We start from the raw sequence: 17,120 nt of genomic DNA on the forward strand, positions 1-17,120 counted from the left end.
TCCCGACCCCTCTGCAATGGCTGCTCTGGCCGAGCTGTCCCATCTGGCTCCATGGCTGTCTGCACCATGAGGCCGAGCCTGGGCTCTCTAGAGGGCAGTAGGCATCTGACTCATCCATGTCGGATGCTGAGCCAGGCCCAGCATCGGGCAGGCAGGTTGGATCTGGGCCACACCGCCTGCTGACCCTGCCCCACTGAATAATAATGACGACAACTGCTCTCCTTTGTGGGTCCCCTCCCCTACGCTGGCAGGTGTTGGGCCTGGGCAGGGCCATAAAGCAGCTCCCCCAGGGGCTTTGAACCTAGGCTTCAGAATCTGCTCTCCATCATTGGGTTGCACCCCAGCATGCGCTGTGTGGGCCAGTGGGGGAGTTTCCCGGTCCCCCCTCTGTGGTACCTGGACCGCTACGCTACCCTTGGTGAGCAGGGGAGGGCTATGCCAGGGTAGAAGGGGTGAGGGATGTGTCCATCCTGCAGTAAGCAAGTGAGGGGAGACCCCGGGACCCACACCTGGCTGGACACCAAAGTGGTGGGCCACGCCCTTGTGACACCACCTGGGAGACACCCCAGCGGGTTAGCAGGCATGTGAGGTAGCAGCTGTGGATGTTGGCCCAACAAGGGGCTGCTGCTTGGAGCCTGCACTGGTACCTGTCACGAGGCAGCCACCCCCTCCCTGTCTCTCCAGTGTCCCCGGAGAGGTGCAGCCAGTGCTGTAGCCAGATCCTGCTGGGCACTGCTCACAGGCACACGTGGCTCGACACATGAGGCGGGACAGCTCAAACCCCACCTAGGGCAAGCCCATGCCTGCTGCAAGCCGGTGGTTCCCTCCCACCCAGCTGCCCACACAGCTTTGCCTCAGCAGAAGTGCACTTGACTGGGTTCTGCCCCCTTCTGCGTGTCTGGCAGAGGTGAACCCCGCTCAGAATACATGGGGCTGTTGGCTCCCACCTGATTTGGGCAGCCCGGCCCCCTGTCACTGGCACTTGGTTTGTTAGTCATTCAGCAAACGCTTGCAGAGTGTGGCGCTGTGCTGGGCACGGGGCCCACAGAGAGCAAGGCCCGCCAGTCTCCTCGCTGGAGGAGCCTGCAGTGCAGGGGACCTGCCTAGGAAGCAAGTGGTGGTGACAGATGATGGCCCCAGTCCCAGGAGGGGCGGAGCATGCTGAGTCTTTCCAGGGCGCAGGGCGAGGGCTGGCCAGGCTGGCGGCCGGGGTAGGCCTCTTCGAGGAGGCAACACACTGCCGTCACAGCCTGGAGGAGAAGGGGTGCCAGGAAGGAGTGGTGTGCAGAAGCCAGGGCAGGCATTGGGGGTGTGGGACAGCACAGGGTGGTCAGGGCCCCGCCAGGGGTGGGAGAGGGGAGAGCAGGGTGAGGCTGGCAAGGATGGCTTGGATGTAACCAGGTGGGGAAAGAGAGGGGTCATGCGCCAAGTGCCCTGTGGTGCCATCTGCTAAGATTCAGGGCCGGCGGGGGGCAGTAGGTGTCCAGTTCTGGCTGGGTGGTGTCTGGGCTGGCTACTGGCCATCAGAGAGGCAGACGGTGGCACTGGCACAGGCCCTCATTCTGAGCTGCAGCCTGGGGACCTCAGTGAAAGCAGATGGCTCTGAAGACCCCGCCGGCGTGAGCTCCCCGCACAGAGTGTGGCCCTTAGAGAAGGCACGACCTTGAGGGAGGAGGAGGCTGGGAGACGGGAGATGTCCAAAGGGTGTGGTCAGCAGGTGGACCAGTGGCCCAGAGAGACATGGAAGAGGGAGCCGGGAAGGGACTGCTGGGTTTGGCCACGTGGAAAACACCGGTGACCTGTGCCTGGGTAGTTTTGGGGAGCGCGGCGTGGGTGCGTTGATGTGAGGCCAGGAAGTGGGGCCTGGAAAGTGGCACTTGAGGTTTTGCTGGGAGGCGGCAGCACTGGCCGCAGGTGCCTGCGATCACCAGCGTGCTCCCCGTGACATCTGGCCCAGTCCAGGTGGGTAGCAGGGGGTCTGCAGGAATCCCCCTTGGAGCCCTCCTCCCCACCGCCTGCTGTGACCTCAGCCTCGGAGCCTCAAGCTCCCAGGAGATGGCTCCCAGCTGGGAGGACTTCACTCCTTCGGCGGAGTTGGGGGACTGTGTGCTTGGGTTGGGTTAATGACTGTGTAAGCCAAGGTCAGGATCAACCCCCATCACTGGGCTCTGCAGAATGCCAAAATTCCAGCTGGGGTCCCACCCCCGATTCAGGAAAGTTGGGGCTCTGAGGATTGGAGGTCCTGGGAGGACTCGTCTGTAAGCTGGGATCTGATGTCCCCGGGCTCTTGGGAGAATGGCAGCCTCGCAGCCCCTGCTGTGTGCCCTCATCTGGGACCTTCTCCTCTGTGCACTCTCTCGGTCACCCACACCCCACCAGCCGGCTGGTCCACAGGGTGTTTCTGAGGCTTGGCCTCTTCTGGCTCTGTGATCTTTTTTTGGAGACAGGGCCCGGCTCTGTCGCCCAGGCTGGAGTGCAGTAGTGTGGTTATCGCTCGCTGCAGCCTCCAACTCCTGGGCTCAAGCAATGCTCCCACCTCAGCCTCCCGAGCAGCTGGGACTACAGGCACGCACCACCATGCCCAGCTAATTTTTTTGTATTTTTTGTAGAGACGGGTTTCACCATGTTGCCCAGGCTGGTCTTGAACTCCTGGACTCAAGCAATCCTCCTGCCTCGGCCTCCTAAAGTGCTAGGATTACAGGCGTAATCCACTGCGCCCAGCCCTGGCTCTGTGATTTTACCCTCTCCGCACCTCTGTTCCTTGTGGTTTTAAAGGTGGAGATGCTGAGGACTGGCGGGAGCTGCAGGGCTGCTGTGGGGGCTCCTATGTAGGCAGTGAGGGCTCTTTGGTCAGCTTCCTCCAAGGAAGGAAGGTCCCTCTTCTGAAATCTCCGCTGGGGAAACAGCTCGCTTCCGTCACCACCCCCAGATGAGGAGCACTGTGCTAAGGAGTCTCAGGCACCTGGTCAGCAGGTCAGGCAGACCCAGGGAGAAGGAAGGACTGTGGACCTGCTGGGCCGCAGAGTCAGCGATTCCCTGGGCTCCAGGCTGACGCCTGCCCCGACAGATCAGGACATTCCGGCCAGTTCGGGGGTGGGTGTCTTCAGTTCCAGCCCAGGCACGAGAACTGCTGACCACTTCCTGCAGGCCTCCGACCCGGCGGCCCAGCCACCCATCCGGCTGGGGTGGCCATCAGTCATCTGGAAAGCCTATGAGCCCCGTGTCCTCGTTTTGCAAAGAGCAGTTCCTGAAATCATGGGGCCTAGAGCTCTGCTCTTCTGATCAGGGGCCGGTTTCAGCAGCAAAGGCCAGAAATAACACATGGTGTGAGCGCTGCTGAATGGGGCACCGTCCTAGCCCTTTCCGGGGGATGACTCATCATGCTACCATTCCAGCACCAGCTGGTACGGGGCTCCAGGCTAGCGGCTTATCATGCCAGCCCGGATACACCCGTCCTCAAACTTGGGTGCGCAGAGGAATCAACTCAGGAAGGAACCTCAGGAGAGATTTGTGCAGGTCCTTCCCCCCATTCTTGGGTCTGAGTAGGGCTTGATAATGCCTTGGGAGGTGTGCGGGGCCATCTTTGCTTGTTTGTGTTTCTGGGAAACACTGCGTTCAGCAGAGACAGCATTTTATACAGGAGGAATCGGAGGCCGGGAAAGATGACTGGGCTGCTCAGCGTGGAGCTGGGGTCCGGCCGGGCTGTGTTTTCCAGGGGCAGGAGCTGATCTCTGAGTTACATTTATTTATTTATTTATTTATTTATTTATTTATTTATTTATTATTTTTGAGACGGAGTCTTGCTCTGTCACCCAGGCTGGAGTGTAGTGGCGCAATCTCGGCTCACTGCCACCTCGGCCTCCCAGGTTCAAGTGATTCTCTCACCTCTGCCTCCCGAGTAGCTAGGATTATAGGCACCTGCCACCACACTCAGCTAATTTTTGTATTTTTTTTTAGTAGAGATGGGATTTCACCATGTTGGCCAGGCTGGTCCCGAACTCCTGACCTCAAGTGATCTGCACCCCCCTCGGCCTCCCAAAGTGCTGGGATTACAGGCGTGAGCCACTGCGCCCGGCCCTCAGTCACCTTTAAAATGAAAGGGCCACGGAATCACCAGGAACTCTCCTTCCTGTGACCTTTGGTAAAGGTCATCTTCGCCCTGCCCCTCAGTCTCCCCATTTGTAAGCCTGAAGGTTGTAAATTACAATCTTCTTATCCAACCACTTGTCTTTATTTTATTTTATTTTATTTTTGAGATGGAGTCTCACTCTGTTGCCCAGGTTGGAGTGCCGTGGCATGATCTCAGCTCACTGCAACCTCTGCCTACCGGGTTCAAGCAATTCTCCTGCCTCAGCCTCCTGAGTAGCTGGGATTACAGGCATATGCCACAACGCCCAGCTAATTTTTGTATTTTTAGTAGAGGTGGGGCTTCACTGTGTTGGTCAGGCTGGTCTCAAACTCCTGACCTCGTGATCCACCTGCCTTGGTCTCCCTAAGTGCTGGGATTACAGGCGTGAGCCACGGTGCCCGGCCCACGTGTCTTTATTTGTTGCCTTCTCTTCTGCTCCGAGTTTAGGTTCATGTTGCCACCTGGTGATTGGCTTTTCTGTGCACATATTTGCACAGTTGCAGGCATGACCAGGGTGGAGCAGCGAAGCGGGGCCTGACGTGATGTACCATGTTTCAAGCCTGTTTCACAGCACAAGACAGCCTCAGCTCTGTGGTCCATAAACCACATGACCAAATCTGGTCCCCTGTCTTGTGTAATAGATAGTTTTCTTGGCACATGGCAACACCCGTTCACTTACTGCTCTCTGTCTGCTTTCCTGCTGTAAGGGCAGGGTTGTGACGGACCTGATGGCTGGCAAAGCCAAATACGCATCCCCCGGCCCTACCCAGAGCACGTTTACCTCCCCTGTTCTAGAACGACCTTGGAGGCTCCTGTGTGCCTGTTTCTGCTGGACAGGGCCAATGGGAGAACCGCAGCCTGCTAAAGTGGGGAGAGTGTGGGTAGCCTCTAGCCCCTGGCCTCTGCATTCCTGAGAGTCACTTTTATGGCATTGTAGATTAACCACTTGGGGTGCAAGCATGCTGGCCTCTCCTTGGCTACCAGTGTCCATAGTCCCCTGAAGTGGCTGTGGGAGCCACTTCACTGCCTGCCAGGAGCACAATTGTTTGAGCTGGCCCTGACCCCTGAGAAACCCTTTACGCCCCTGCTTTGCCTGGTTCCTGTCCCTCCAAGTCTCAGCCCAGGTGTCTCCTCTTTCAGGAAGCCTTCCTTGATTTCATCCTCCTCTCTTTCCTCCCAGGCCTCCCTTTGCTGCTGCACCAATCATGCTTTGCCATCCTGATCTGTTTCCCAGTCAGTTTCCCCCACTTGTCTGTGAGCTCCTCCTGTGAGCAGCCAAACCATGGGACAGGTAGGGTCCCACAAAGCAGAGCTGGGATGGGGGTGCTGCCATCGCCAGTGGCAGGTGGGGCTCCAAGCTGCAAAAAGCAGCATTACCTGGAGGTGGGGAGTGGGACCGACCCTCAGAAGTGCAGTTTCCTGTGAGGGATGCAGTCCCGAGGACCCCTGCTGGTGTGGGGGCAGGTCCGGATCACCTTCTGAGCCCAAGATGATTCACTGCAGAGAACTGAAAATGCTCTGAGACAGTGTGATGAAGCCAGAAACCGCCTGTGCCTTCCTATGACTGCAGCTGTCATCATTTGCTGCAGGAGGCTGAAAAACACAAAGACAAAAGCCACCACCCGTGCGGGAGGTAGAAGGCAGGGCCCCTGCTCCCCAGCCAGCACCCCAGGCTTGAGTTGCAGCCTGGGGCTCGGGCCTCAGGGAGCCTGGTCAGCACTCAGGGTGTGCATCCGAGGCTCTGGCTAGGAGCTGTCCTGGGACCTTCGAGATGGATAATTAAAGGGGGCGGCGGGGGGTGTTGGTGGTGGCGCTAAAAAGCCACAGCTGAAGGGTGTGGCTGGGGGGCTTCACGCTGCTCTGTCCCAGGTGGGCCAGATTTGGGCTTTCCTGAAGGAAGGACACAGGAACAGATTTGGTAGCTTCTTTGAGCGACCTGGGACAGTCACAGAAAAAGTCTGAAGGCACACTCGAGTTTCCCAGGCCATGGTGGCCATGCCTGCCGCTTCTAGTGCTGGCTAGAAATCGTGTCCCTGGCACCTCGTCTGCCCAGACTCCTGAGCAGCCAAACCCTGGGATGGGAAGCACTTGCTGAAAATGAGATTGTTCCGCCCTCAGGGAAAGCCTCTGGTCAGGGTGGCTTGTTTTGTTTTCTCTCTAACTCTAACATACCTGTTCAGCAGCTTCCCAGCCCGGAGCAGGCCAGAAACGGGGAACAGCCTCGTGTAAAAGGCAGGTGGGGAGATGGAGAAACTCTAAGACTATCCCCTCACCCTGGCGATGGGTCACCTTGCCTTATAATTCAGTAAAACACTAGCTGGTCCCAGAGATCAGGAAAGGGACAGAGGACGGTCGTTGCTTTCCAGAGCACCATTGCAAAGATTAACTCTGGAGCTTGGTGCTCGAAGGAGTGGGTGTTAAGTTCCCTGGAAAACCCCAGACTCCTGGGCAGGACTTGCTTCCCGGGGTTTCCGGCAATTGAGGGCACCACTGCCTTTGTCTCCGGCTGCTCCGCTCACACCTTAGAAAGCCCCAGAGGGCAGTTGAGGGAGGGGTGAGGAACACAGGTTTGGTGCTGGAAGGACTGGGATCTGGGCTGGTTCTGCTACATAGGAGCTGTGTGGCCCTGGGCAGGTCATGCCTCCTCTAGCCCCTCTGTGAATCAGTCCAGTGGGCATCAGGAGACACTCACCAGCAGGTATCAGGAGATACTCACCAGCAGGCATCAGGAGACAGTCAAGCTGGTGGCGCCATCAGCAAGCCCCATGTGATGACAATCCTTGTGAAGGACTGAGCATCTTCTTGGCAAGTGACAATTTGAATTTATTACAGCCACATCAGGGAGCAGAACCGGAGGGCACTTAGAAATCTCCAAGCCCAACTCTACCATTTGCAAGATGGAGAGACTGAGGCCCAGAGGAGTGACAGATTGTCCCGGGAGAATTGAAGCCTGAGCTGGGGTTCGGACAGGTCCTCTGGCAGGCAGGGCTGTGTGTGCTTCTGCCCCAGCTTCTGCACCCTCCAGGTGGGCATGCTTGGAAAGCCCCCAGCCCTGAAGGCTCAGGCACCTTCCTCTAGGAGGCTGCTGGGTGTGCTGTGTGGAGTCGGGGTGCTCTGTGCAGTTGGGGAGGCTCTTGGAAAATTCCCCTGGCCTTGGGCCAGAAGTACAGCTGCAGAGACAAACAGGATACGGGGTCTCCAGCCACAGCAGGGGACAATGGCCAGGAGAGGAAATGTCTCCAGACCCGTGTGTGGATGTGGAGCCCGTCTGGGGGCTTTTTTCAACGTAGCTTCCAGAAAAACAAACACAGGGGAAGCCAAGCATCTCTGGCCAGGCGAGGAAATGTGTTCTGCCTACTCTGGAGAAGGGGTGGAGGTGTGAGCAGGCTGGAGAACTGGGGGCACCCGCTTTGAGTCTCAGGTCACAGATGGGAAACTGAGGCCCAGAGAAGGAGGTGCCACAGGCAGGCAGCAAGTCGACACAGGTGGTCTTGGGCGCCAACTCCCCACTTCTCCCCACAGCCCCTTGGGGCCATCATCTGAGCAGGGGCACAGGGCAGGCCCACCCCGTGATGGGGGTGACGAGGCCAGGGCACTGGTAGGAGGCGCTAACCTCCCAGGGATGTCGGTTCTTCCCCACCTGCCTGTCGAGCGCAGCCCCTCCGTGCTCCTCGCCGGGCCAAGGCTGCGGAGAGGACCCGGCACGGGCATTTGTTACATGCACAGAATCTCAGTGCAACTGAGCTGTGCACCTGTGCTTGGCTTGTTAGAAAAGTCCTTGAGTCTAATTTAATCTTTACGATGACTCAGGTCATGGACACAGATCTCACGTCCCCACCCGCCTGACACCCAGGGCTACTTGGAGGAAGTGACCACTCCATGAGGTTGTGTTGATGGATGTGTTGGACCCGAGGCATGAATGTGACCCTCGGTGGAGAAGACTCGCTGAGCAGGGGAGGGAGCCTCAGAGGCTACAGGTGGCACTGGTGGGGACGTGGGGAGAGGAAGACCTGGAGGGGTGGGGCGGGGTGATGTTGGGTGCTTCTGTGGGCATCCACAGGTCCTGGGCACTGGGGTGGCAGATGCCTCGGGGGTGGCCACTCACCCAGGAAAGCAGCCCACATGGAGGAGAGGTGGGTGCCCAGAGTTGCACCCATTCCACAGGGAATCTGCCAGTAGAATCCAGCTCCCAAAGTGCTCTGGGCTTCAGCAGTGGGACCTTTGTCAAGGGTGGAAGCATTACCCAGTCCCCTGAGACAGGGGAGGCAGAGGGAGCTGGACAGAGGCCTCCAGCTGGTGGGGGCTGGGCAGGATGAAAGTTGAGCCCTGATGGGAGAAGGAAGGTGGGAGATGGGGCTGGCAGGTGTCTGCAAGGAAGGGTGGGGTGCTGAGGGCTGGAGTCCAGGAGGGGCTTCAGGATGGGGTCCCTGGACCTTGTATCGTCCATCCCCAAGGCCCAAGGAGGGGGCTGAGAGGACACCAGGCTGCAGGGACTGCAGGCTGTTGGGGTTGAGGGGCTGTGGTTGGGGGCCAATGTTTCTAACCACTGTCCCAGGCCTGCTTCACAGCTTATGTACCGAGCTGACACTAAAAGGTAGGACCACCCTGAACCTGTGAACCTGACCTTATTTGGGAAAAGAATCTTTGCAGATGTAATTTCCTTAAGGGTCTTTAGATGAGATCATCTTGGGTTATTTAGGTGGACCCCAAATCCAGTGACAGGGCGCTTAAGGGAGACTGAAGAGGAGACACAGACACAGAGGAGGAGGCTGGGTGGAGACAAAGGCAAAGACTGGAGCGATGCCACCTCTAGCCGGAGCATACCTGGAGCCCCAGAGGCTGGAGCAGGCAGGAAGAGGCCTCCCCTGGAGCTTCCAGAGGGAGCATGGCCCTTCCGACAGCTTGATTTTGGACTTTTGGCCTCCAGAACTGTAAGAGATGACATTTCTGCTGTCTGGGGACCCCAGTTTGTGGCACTCGGTTGTGGCAGCCCCATGAAACTGATAGAGTGACTGCCCCTCGATGAGGCCAGAGAGAACACCATCTTCCTCCTCAGACGCAGCCGGGGCTGGGGAGCCGTGTCCCCGCAGGGAAGAAGAGCTGGTCTGGGAGCTGCGGCCCCTCTGCCTGTGGGTCAGACTTTCAGATTGCTGCCACTGGGGATTCTCTCAAAGTGTCCTTTGGTGCCTCTGAACCCTCCAACCCACCGTGTGCTCACTGAGCATGTTGATGGCATGGAAGGTGGGGCCTGGCCAGGCCGGGCCGGGGAGCCTGGAGGCTGGGCCCCTAAGGGGCTTGGGCCTCACCTGGGCCATCCTCGAGTTCTTTTCGGGGCAGTGAGGGGACATGCCTGGGGCATCTGCAGCTGCACCCCCGATCCCGGGCCCTGGCCTCAGTGGGGAGGAGGGAGGGTGTGACTTGAGGGCTCACTGTGCAGGATGCAGGGACTTGAGGTAAGCGTCAGCGCCTGGGCAGAGCCTGTGATTAGAGAAAGGTGAACAGGACGGGAGGGCGAGGATGAAGGACGCAGGTGTGGGCTGGAAGGGCTTTGACCTGAGTAGCTCACCTGGGCTGGGAGTTCTCAGCCTGGGGTGACTTCACCCCCAGGGGATCAATATCTGAGCTATGTTTGGCTGCTATGATTAGAGGAGGGGGCTACTGGCATCCAGTGGGTGGAGGCCAGGGACCAGCTAAAACCCTCCAGTGCACAGGACAGCCCCCCGCCCTGCAACAAAGAAGGATGCGGACCCAAATGTCGGTAGTGCCTTGGTTGAAAAGCCCAGCCCTAAAGCCTTCAGAACCAGTCAGACCTGGTTCCAGTCTTATCTTCTTGTTGGTCACTGGCCTTGGGCATGTCACATTACCTCCCTGAGCCTTAGTTTTCCTGTCTGTGAGATGGATACATAACTATTTGACTTAGGGATTATTCTTGGTTTTCTCAAACCACGTGTGTGTAAAGCTCCGACCTATCACAGCACAGGCTGGAGGGATCCCTCCCATTCCCACTTCCTAGAGCTGGGCCGGAGCCAGCAGCCCACACCCACCACGTGGGTGCTCACACTCCTGTGTTGGCAAGGGCATCAGAGCAGGCAGACAGGCGGGACCAACAGGGCAATTTGAGTTCAGTTCTGCCTCTTGTCCCAGCTGACGTGAGCCCAGGCCAGGCTTCCTCAGCAGGCAGGGGCGAGATTACGTGCTTTGGCCTTGGGTCTGCCTGGCCGGGAAGGTTTCTGCTCTCAAACCTGGCTCAGGCCTGGAGACGGTGGGAGGGTAAAGAGGTAGACCCGTTGGGACAGGCCAGGCTAGCAAGGAGAGCTTGCGGTGAGGAGGAGGGGAGCCCATCTCTTCCCCTAAATGTTCCCACTGATGGAGCCAGTGGCCCGGAGGGCACCCGGGCAGAGACGGAAGAAATTGCACGTGAGCGTTTGTGTGCATACGTGTGCCTGTCCATGTGTGCACACACTTGTGCTTGTGAGTCTCTGTGTGCCCATGCATATGTATGTTTGTGTGTCTGCATGCACATGCGTGTGTGTGTGCATGCATGTATGTGTGCAGGCATGCGTGTGTGTGTGTGTGCAGTAAATGGAAGAGGAACAGAGATCAGAGCTGAGGCTGGCAGGGCTGAGGCAGCCGGTGGCTGGTGGACTTCCCCAATCCCAGCCTGGCGGGGGACTGGGTGCCCCTGGCCTCTACTACAGAGCCTGGGGGCTGGGCAGCGGGCAGGCAGGACAGGGCCTGGACCTTGTCCAGGAAAGAGCTAATGATCAACCGGCTGCGGTGTCTGTGCAGCCGCCCTGGGCCTGCCTCTCCGTCACCGGCCCTCAGGGGCAGGGAGGAAGTAGGGCAGGAAGCAGGGGGCGGAGGCCGCTGTGCAGTCAGCCTGGCTGTGGGCGGCCCCTGCCTGCTCCGTCCAGCTGGAGACAGCCCCGTGGGGCCAGCCAGCGCTGGGCCAGGAGCGGCCACCTGGTTCCTGCGTGCTACGGCCCTGTGGGCCTGGGAGCTGCCTCTGAGGAACACGCCGCAGGTATGGGGGGCTCCGGGGCAGGCGGGGCGTGGACTGGCCGAGCAGGCTGCTGTCTGCTGGTCTTGCCATGGTTGGATCTTTACACTTTCTTGAGGACTTTTCTGACCTGTTTGGGATGGGGGTGGAGCGAAACTGCAAGCTGGGGGCCTCAGGGAGGTCGTCGGCACCCTCAGCAGACCCCACTCAGAGCTCACAGGTGCTGGCAGTGCCAATCCGCAGTGATTGAGGGCAATGATTTCAGCTTTGACCAAGCACCCTTGCTTCTGGGACCTGGCCTGACCCCGTGCTGGCCCTTGGCATGAGCGGCCCTGGGGGTATGGGAGCAGAGCCAGCCTGTCGCTGGATTCCAAGTCCAGCGGATCTCAGGTGTGACCCCAGCGCCCGGTTAGCTTGGGCCACACTACCAGACCTACCAGGGCGAGCCCAGCGCCTCAGCCTCACCCGGCACCGCAGTGGCTATAACCGGCCACTCTGATGCCGCCACCTGGGCCTCTTTTCCAACAACCAAATGGACCAGCAACTGGACCAGGGGCTTCAGCCTGAAAATTCCAGGGAGGGCCTGGGCCCAGCCTTCAACTGCAGGTGTGCCGGGGCGTGTGCTCCTGTGTGTGTACACCACTGAGACCCCCTCTGGGCCTGTGCGTGATCCCCAGGAGCCCTGGGAGCCCTGCCCTGTCTGTGAAGCGGGAGTTTCCGACCTTTTGCCGTTGACGAGGCTCAGATGAGATGAATAGCAAAGTGACGCTGGGGGGAGTTAGCGGTGTCGGCCAGTGCCAGGGCCAGGGGCAGCCTGCATGTGGGCCGGCCACTCAGGGTGTGGCCTCCCAGGGCCAGGCAGCGGGGCTGCGGCTGAGCTTGTGGCTGGAGGCAAGGCTGGGCCTGAGTCAGGTTTGGGTTTAGGATGGGTATGTGGGGGCTGGGCTCTGACCACCTGGGTTCAACCCCACCTCTGCTGCTTGGCTGTGTGACCTTGGGCAGGCAGAGTCACCGCAGCTGATGGCTCATCCGTGAAAGGGGCACGGCTGTGCCTCCCTACTCCAGGTGAGCCGAGGATGCTGTGAGCACCCTGGATGGCCATAATTACGTGACTGTCAACACCGTTGTTGACAGTGATGACAACTGTGTCCCGTGTGGGGCGCTGGGCCAGCGTTTTTTGCATGGAGACGTCACTCACTCTTCCAGGAACACAGGTGACGATGGCCGCACAACACAGAAGAGCAAGGCAGGGCCCAGCAGCGCACGGGTGCGCCGGTTTCCCCTGCTGCCAGATCGCAGGACACAGCCCTCTCGGTCGTCTTATCTCGCGGCTCTGGTGGTCGGAATTCCGAACTCAAGGCGTCCCTCAGAAGGCTACTGGGCGGCTCCTCCCTGCCTCTTCCCGCTGCCTGTGGCTCCGGGCGCTCCTTGGCTGTGATTACATCAGTCCACTCTCCGCCCTGGTGGTCACATGGCCTCCTCCCCGGCTCCTCTGTGTGTCTCCGTGTCCTCTCTTTTACTTACAAGGACACCACGCACTGGATTTAGGGCCATCCTCATCTGGAACACCCTCATCCCAAGGGAAGGTCGCTTCATCTGCGCAGACCATTTCCAAATAAGGCCCCATTCTGAGGTTTCTGGGGGCATGAATTTTGAAAGGACAGTGTCACCCCAGGATGCGAGGTGACAAGCCAACCCTCCGGAGGTGCTTGGTGGCATAGGTGAGGTCTCAATGGCCCTAGAAGTATTTGTTCCGTAAGAGCCTGGCGAAAGCTTGGCCAAAGCTTCCCAAACCCATTCAGGGCTGGCCGCGGCCCTCTCCCTTCTTCTTCCAACCCACATTCACCAAACTCTGACTGTGGACCAGGAGCACTGTCCCTTTAACCCACTCGACCCACTTGTGCGGTGTGCGTGCTCATTCTCACTTTCTGGCTCAGTAAATTGAGGCATGGAGAGGCCTCCCAGACACCGGGGTTTGGCCCCACGTCTCCATGTTCTGGAGCCAAACTCCACCCCTTCCCCCGGGGCTGGAGGCTGGCCTGGGGCTGGAGCCTATTCTGACCCATCCAGGGGCCCCCAAGGGTTTGTCCTGATGATAAACTGAACAAACAGGATGAAGGCAGGAAGGAGAGAGTCCTGCAGGCTGCTTGGTGGTCCCCCAGCTGGGTGAGCTGGCCCCTGGGGGCGTCAACACCTGCCCGTGGTTGGGGCCTCTGCTTGTGCAGTGGTGGCTGGGCCTGCAGGGCTGAGGGAGGGGACGCTGTGGAGAAGGAGCTCACTTCCTCATCGCCAGGCTCTGCACAGGAACCCCACGCTTAGGGTTATAACAGCAGGTGGGAAATTCCCTGAGCCTGGGGAGCCCTGCTTTTCTCAGAAGACAGTCTCTGAGCACCAGCTGTGTGCCAGGCCCGGAGAAGCCCTGGATGCCATTTCGAACAGGCCTGTTCCTAACCCAGGGGGAGGTGGTGGGCTGGGAGGCAGGCAGGTGTCCCGGGCATCAGCCAGTGGATGGAGAAAGGCTGCTGGGACTCCTGCTCTGCCTATAGGGACATAAGACCCAGCTTCTGAGGGACAAAGAGGCAGAGATGGGAGGACAAGGACTCCGAGGTCAGGCATTGGGAGCGAAAGACCCCCAAAACCAGGGAGCTAGCATGCCCAGGGAGTGGATTCCAGCGCTTTGTTGAGACGCCTCCATGTGCTTCCGGAGAGGAGACGGGAAGACAGCCTGGCCTTGCAGGCAGGGGCTTCCTGGTGCTGCCACAGACTCAGGGCCAGGTGGTGGGCACAGGCAGCCACAGGTGCCAGGACCGCAGTCCTGCAGAGCAAGAAGGAGAAAGCAAAGTCCGAGGCTGGGCGAGGGCAGCCAGGGCATCCTGCACTGCCCCTGAAGGTGCCCAGAGCTCTCCAGGCGTGACCAGGGTCCCAGGACATGGGAACAGGGAGGGTGAAGGCACCAGTCTGCACAGGGCATTTGATCAGTGAGGCTGTGTTCTGCGTCCGCAGTTCCACTCACGCTTCCTCCTTTGGAAAGCAAGTCTCATGGGCTGCACCCTGCTCCCACTCCTGGGCGAACAGCTTCCCCGGAGGGTCTCTTGGGCGCCTCTTGGCGTCAGATGTCTCCTGATTCACCATTCCCGGCCCCCACAGGTCCTGGTCCCTGCCCCTCAGAGGTGGTTGGGGGGTGGGAAGGATTTGGCCACAAACTGATCAATCAGATTACAGTTGGAGCAGGTGTGCAGATGGAAGGTGGGGTGCCGGGGCCACTTCACAGCCAGGGGCTGTCGCCTCTGCAAGCCTTGCTGGCCCGGGGCTGATCTGGCTGAGGCCCTGCACTCTGAGCATCCCCAGGGAGCCTTCCCTGACTGTGGGAGATTCCCTCCCCGGCCAGAGCTAGGGGACCCTCTCTATGCCTCATAGAACCTGCCTCACGGAACCATCACTATTCTGTCGAAATTCCCAACTTAGCAGGCCTGGGTCTCCCTCCCTCTGTGTGGGAGGTGGGTGGTTGTTGAAACCAAGGACTTTAGACCGTGGGCTCCTCCCACCCCTGCTCTGCTGATGGAGCCCAAAGTATGCGGTGAGCTGGGGCCTGGGAGGCCAGTTCTCAGGGTGACAGCCACAGCCGTGGGGGCAGGGGTGATGGCTGGGCTTACATGACACCCACTCGTCCCTGCCTGCAGCCGACTTGCCCCCCATGAGGGTTTCCTCATCCTGTACTAAACGTTACACAGGAGCTGCCTCTTGGGGAGCAGCCTCTGTGAAGGGACCTGTCGCCACAGTGGTGGCCCGAGCCGAGAGCAGTGCGGGGAGGGAGGAGGTGCTCGTGGGTGGGAAAAGGCATGGCAGGGATGGCAGCTGCAGTGTGCACTTCTGCTTCGGTCTGATAGGTGTGCGGGTGCATGTGTGTGTGTGTGTGTGTGCTTGCACACAGGCTTGAGAATTGCCTAGCCCCTCAGAGCCTCAGTTTCCCCATCTCTGCACTGGGGAGGTAGGCCTTCCCTGGGGGTTGCTGGGCCAAGGTGTCTGATACCAGGAGGTGTGCCAGTTGGCACCTACTGTCCTGGGACTGTCCTGAGGTCAGTCTTGACCGCCTCTGGGTTTTCAGGCTCAGAGCCTCGGGGGAGGGCTGGGGGTGCTGGGGAAGGAAACTGGGCTCCATCTGTGCTTGATGTATGGTGAGATTTTCCGTGCTGCTGTCTAATGCAGGCCCAGCTTCCCCTGTTTGGTAAAAAACTGAGGTGGGGAAGAAATAAGCCCAGCATCTCCGCAACTCCTGCCTCCCATCTCCCCGCCCCTGCAAGACATTCTGAGCAGACACTGGGACAGACTTTGCGGTGCATGGACTCGTCCCCCTGCTCCTGGCTTGAAGCTCCCAGGGGTGCCTCTCTGCCCTTCCCAGGTGCTCGATGTCCAGGGCCTCCTGCCTCCCCTTCACAGCTGCGTCCTCTGTCCCTGACTGCAGACCCCACGCACCCCCAACAGCTGCCTGATTTGCCTCCCAGTCCCCTGCCACGTTCCCTGCCCAGAGACCAGGGTGGAAGTGGGAGATGGGGACAAGGACAGGAGGCTCTGGGGGTTGTCCTGGCAGCTGGAAGGCCCCAGCCTCGTGGGCCCATCAGGGCTCTGAGGCCCGGACGGAGGCCCTGGCAAGCCCTGGGTGCCCTGCCCGCCAGCATCCACCACAAAAGGGGTGACAGGACAGCAGGAGGCCAGACTTGCACTTTTGCTCCCAGACAGAGGTCAGAGGCATGGCCGTCCCGGTTCTCCGTGCCCTGCCTGCAGAGGGGATGTTTGCCGGCCACTGAGGGGCTTCAAGCCAGGAGCAAGGGGACGAGTCCACGTACCGGAAAGTCTGTCCCAATGTTTGCTCAGAATATCTTGCTGGGCGAGGAGATCGGAGGCAGGAGCTGCGGGGCATGCTGGGCTTATTTCTTCCCCACCTCACATTTCACCAAGCAGGGGCAGCAGAGCCTGTATTAGACAGCAGCAGCGAAAACCTTCTCACCACACATCAGGCACGGACGGAACCCCTTTTCCTTCCTCTGCATCCCCATTGCTCCCCGAGGCTCTAGACTTGAAAACTGCCCTGGCCATGGTGTTCTGGAGGGGCAGGGTGGACCTTTCCCCACCCACAATCAGTGAACAGTGAGGCCCCCCATGACCAAGCCCTCCCTTTGGGGACAGCAGGGTTCTGACTATGTGCTTGCCATCCTCCTCTCTTATTAGCCCCTCTGTCTGAGGCCAGAGCTGAGGCGGACGTGGCTGACCCCGTCCCTGTGGCCACAGCTGGGGTTTGTCCCCTGCGCACCTCAGCCCTGGCCCAGGCTGCCATCCCCATGGCCCCTGTGCCTATTTGTGACGCTGGAAGGGGGACTCTGTGTCCTTCTGTGTCTTCTGACAGGCGAAGGAGCACTGTTCCGGGAGCACGGTCTGTCGGGTGTGATGGCCCAGCAAAGAGGCAGTGACCGGCTCCTGAGGAGGGGCACAAGGCACCCAGGGGTTCTGCCTCGACGGGGAAGGGGACTCCAGGCAGAAAACCAGCGAGAGGAGGCCCCGTGGAGGAAGGGAGCACAGCAAACCCGAGATAGGGAGGGGAGGCGCAGCAGCGGTGCGGGATCACACCCACCACAACACGGTGCACGGTGCGGTGAGGGGCTTGCTGGATCTGAAAGGCGCAGGTGCTCAGCAACGCTGGTGTTCTCTTTCTGGACCCCAGCCCTGGACACAACCTCCGTGCTGGTTCTGGAGGGGCCACCTCTCCTGACCACACCCCCTCTGTCCACAGGGCCAGGCATGTGCGGTCTCTGCGGGTCATGGAGAACCTCCCTGCCGTGACCACTGAGGAGCCGGCCCCCATGGGGAGGGGTCCTGTGGGACCCTCAGGAGGTGGCAGCAGCCGGGACCAGGTCCGGACTGTGGCCATGAGGCCCTCTGTGAGCTGGGAGAAAGCGGGGCCCAAGGAGGCCAAGGCACCGGTGAGAGGCGGTGAGT

At 59.8% G+C, this 17,120-nt stretch overlaps 1 protein-coding gene across 5 annotated transcripts in view; it reads left to right on the forward strand.

The window, feature by feature from the left end:
- The first annotated feature begins 10,521 nt into the window (after nucleotides 1–10,521).
- The window catches only part of SH3TC1 (SH3 domain and tetratricopeptide repeats 1), a 42,378-nt gene continuing 35,779 nt past the window's right edge, over nucleotides 10,522–17,120 (forward strand). Inside the window, exons 1-3 of one of the 5 annotated variants that reach the window (XM_024928576.4) lie at nucleotides 10,895–11,153; nucleotides 12,336–12,850; nucleotides 16,915–17,114. In XM_024928576.4, the coding sequence (XP_024784344.3) occupies nucleotides 16,943–17,114 (172 nt within the window). In that variant the 5' untranslated portion in view covers nucleotides 10,895–11,153; nucleotides 12,336–12,850; nucleotides 16,915–16,942. Of the gene's footprint in view, nucleotides 10,547–10,727; nucleotides 11,154–12,335; nucleotides 12,851–16,914; nucleotides 17,115–17,120 lie in introns of those variants that run through there. The other 4 variants (XM_063603716.1, XR_004669472.3, XR_004669473.3 and 1 more) reach the window with 4 other exon arrangements.

This window comes from Pan paniscus, chromosome 3, assembly GCF_029289425.2.
Source record: "Pan paniscus chromosome 3, NHGRI_mPanPan1-v2.0_pri, whole genome shotgun sequence".
NCBI classification, from domain to species: domain Eukaryota; kingdom Metazoa; phylum Chordata; class Mammalia; order Primates; family Hominidae; genus Pan; species Pan paniscus.